This window comes from Nothoprocta perdicaria, unplaced genomic scaffold (genome assembly GCF_003342845.1).
Source record: "Nothoprocta perdicaria isolate Ctin4 unplaced genomic scaffold, notPer1 scaffold_307, whole genome shotgun sequence".
Lineage (NCBI taxonomy): Eukaryota > Metazoa > Chordata > Aves > Tinamiformes > Tinamidae > Nothoprocta > Nothoprocta perdicaria.
In genome coordinates, this window is record NW_020455541.1 from 517,204 (window position 1) to 520,535 (window position 3,332).

At 45.2% G+C, this 3,332-nt stretch overlaps 1 protein-coding gene across 1 annotated transcript; it reads left to right on the forward strand.

Moving 5' to 3' along the window:
* Positions 1-1,041: 1,041 nt before the first annotated feature.
* LOC112950073 (growth-regulated alpha protein-like) lies at positions 1,042-2,085 on the forward strand. Its single transcript, XM_026042541.1, has 4 exons — positions 1,042-1,099; positions 1,210-1,336; positions 1,426-1,509; positions 1,996-2,085. Exons 1-4 carry the CDS (start codon positions 1,042-1,044, stop codon positions 2,012-2,014), a joined length of 288 nt encoding a protein of 95 aa, XP_025898326.1. The 3' UTR covers positions 2,015-2,085.
* Positions 2,086-3,332: the final 1,247 nt, after the last annotated feature.

Consider the following 3,332-nt stretch of genomic DNA (forward strand, 5'->3'; position numbering starts at 1 on the left):
CCCACCCTACCTAAAAGAAATGAAGTGTCTATTGCTGCTGAGGTTAAAGAAACATATTGAACTACTAAATCTTCAAAAAGATTTTAGAGGAAATTTGTTCATCACTCTACATGGTGAGAGAAAGGACAACAGCAATTCAAGGAAGAACCAGAGAACTGAAATGAAGCCATGTATAGACTCCAAAGACTAGGAAAGAGGGGGAGGAGATTGCTGTGCCACCTTCGGACTGTAAACTGCTCCTCATATTCATCCCACGAATCTCTAGCAGAATTTGAGCCTTGACATCTTTCCTTTGCACATGACTGAGAACACCTGCCACCATTTCCACATAGTATTCAGAATTCTTCACTTTGCAGCTACAAACTAAATCAACAATTAAATTATTGTGCATTTGGAAGAGACCCCTGCACAAAAATTAAATGCGAATATATCCCCAGATGCCCAAGAAAAGTGGCATTTTATACCTCCGTCTCCACTAGAATCTTGCAAACTTAAGAATTTTAAGAGGACCTGCATTTGGATTAACTTAATCCCTGAAATCTAGTGTCTAAAACTCATTCCACTCCTGCATGAGTTTGTATCTCCGGGTGACACTGATGGGCTCCCTGATAAGTGGAACAGATTGTCCAGACTCATCCATCCAGGAGCACTGGAGCAAGGATAGTGGATGGGGACAGGAACTGACCCCACAGCCCGTTCCCCACATGTTTGCACCTTTGTACATCCTCGCTTAACACTCGGGGGGACATTTATCCCGTTGCTGCCCTGGGAGTGGGTTTATCTGCTGCAAAGGGCCGGGTAGGTGGGTTCTGGAGGCTGTTACATTCCCTGCCATGCCGTGCAGACCTGTCAGGACACAGGAAGGAGAGTGAGTGAGCAGAAGCCACCCAAGGATGTGCAGGGAGGAGTGAAAGATGCATGACACGTGTGAATCACATTTCTCTTGCCTGACAGCTCCCGACCAGGGGATAAAAGCCCTGATGGGCGGTGAGACTGCACATGCAGCTCCCAGAGTACCTCCAGTGCCAGCCTGCACCAGCCATGAGCCCGCACCTCTCCCTCCTCCTCCTCCTGGCTGCCTGCACTGCACTCTGCYGGGGTAAGAGCGGCACACACRAGCTGTGCCCTGCGGAGCCGGGGGGTKGCAGGGGGTGCTGAGGGCTGGGGGGCAGCRGGGACACGAGGAGGCTCAGGCTCTGCCTCCCCTAGGTGCTCCACTCGCCGGGGAGCTGCGCTGCCGCTGCGTGCGCACCGTGAGCGAGGTGATCCCGCCGCGGCGCCTGGCCAGCGTGGAGCTCATCCCTGAGGGGCCGCACTGCGCCGTGCCAGAAGTGATGTGAGTGCCTCGATTCCATCCCCGTTCCCATCCCTGTCCCTGCTCCTGCCTTGATGCTTCCCCTCATTGCCTCCCTCTGTTTGCCCCAGAGCGAAGACAAAGCAGGGACTGATGGTTTGCCTGAACCCCTCGGCGCCCTGGGTCCAGCGCATCGTCACCAAGATCCTCAACAGGTACTTGCCACGGGCCAGCACTGGGACTGCTCTCGGRGATGGGGACTCAAGCTCTGAAGCAGCCTGCTCTAAACAAGTTAGTCTTTGGGAGGCTGAGCTTAGCAATAGGCTGGATTCCAGTCACTGCACTGGAACAACAAGCTGCATCCCACCGCTGACCCCGGTGGGAGTTCTGATTGGTTATGCCATCCCCTGCCCCAAGATCTGGCTCCTTTTTCTGTRGAGAGAAAGTCCAGAAGGTCAGCTAGAGCATCCACATCAAATGCCTGATCACATGTGAATCCACCTGCACTCACAAGAGCCAGTGCAGTCTCTGCCTTGTACACAAAGCCAGTGCCATAATGTTACCATCACTACTGTCTTTTGCACAAGATGCATCTCCAATGGAGCTTGTAAAAGGTCTCGGGTAACTGGGGCATATAAAAAAGCCTTAGGAAAAGGTTTTCTAATTTGCTTTAAATGCGCTGTGAATTCTGTCTGTTGCAGTTCAGATAAGCAGCTTTGAGGGAAGACGAAACAACTCTAAAGAAGCTACCTGTATTTGCAAGAAGATACTAAGAAATGGATGCTGGAAGGAGTTAATTGGCAAAGTCTCTGCTTTCCATTAGCTTGTAGACAGCTGTTCTACCTTTGCACCTCTCCTCTCCTTTTGTATTTATTATTACCTATTTTTATGTATGTATTTATTGACTCAGCTGAAGTGAGTGATTCATTTGATTACCAGTACATGCTTCATTGGGATTCTAGCACAGTTTTTATTATAAGTCATGAATAACCAAAATAACAGCTGATTATAGCAAGCACACTAAAGTGCCAACAGGCTAAATGTGTTGTCTCAGGTGCTTAAATGAGCCCTGGGCTCAGAATGCTTTGCTAAGTCTTTTTTTCCCCCCTATAACTTCCTAACCTTTCCAATGCAATATCCAGAATTGCTGTGCAATGAAAACACAGAGAGYTTAGGCTACTCACTGCTTACTAGTTGAGGAATTTCCATGAACTTGCAGGGTTGTGTGGCTGCTTAGCTTATTTAGGGTATTTTTTTGTTGTTTCTAAGATTTTTTTAGTTAAATGTGTTCTTCACTTTTTGGTATTTATATACAAGATGTAGAAGAGCAGTAATGTTCTGAAGAGGCTTAGACATTTTATGTCTTACCTGTATGGCATACTGTCATAATTTATGTAGAGTAAGTCATTTTCCTTATTGAGCTTTAAAAATATTTATTTTAAAAGGTGGACTTAGATAAAGATAATGTATTGAAATGTAATGCAATAAAAATATTTACTTGTTGAAAAATGCACTGTTGGTTTTTTTTCAGTTTATTTCATATTATAATGGATAGGTGTGCCTGTGTGTATTGGGCTGTGCAAGAGACAGGGAAGCAGTAACCTATGTGTTTACACAAGGGTTTTAAGCATAGGAGCTGTCTAGTTTTCCGTGAAGTGCTGAGACTGTGAAGTGCTGAATACAAATGCTTTTGGACATAGAGGTCATAATTTAAATCTTTAATTTGCCTGTTTGAAAAAAGACACTGCTGCAGGGTAAATGCCTTGTATCAAATAAGCCCTCAAAAAGTGCAGGAACTTGTATTTTGATTTAACTTAAATTGGGGCTGTGCTTAAAGACAAATACATTTTGCTGAGTGGGAAGGAACAAGAGTCTCTATTGCAGAAGAAAACCATGACAGTTTCCAAGTAAAAACCATAATTCTTTTGTAGAAAAAAAAAAATGTTCAAGTCTAACAAGGAGCCCAGGCACCATTTAAAAAGATATATTCTCTATCCTTGTTGTTTTTTATTGATGTTTTGTGTATTTTATACAAACA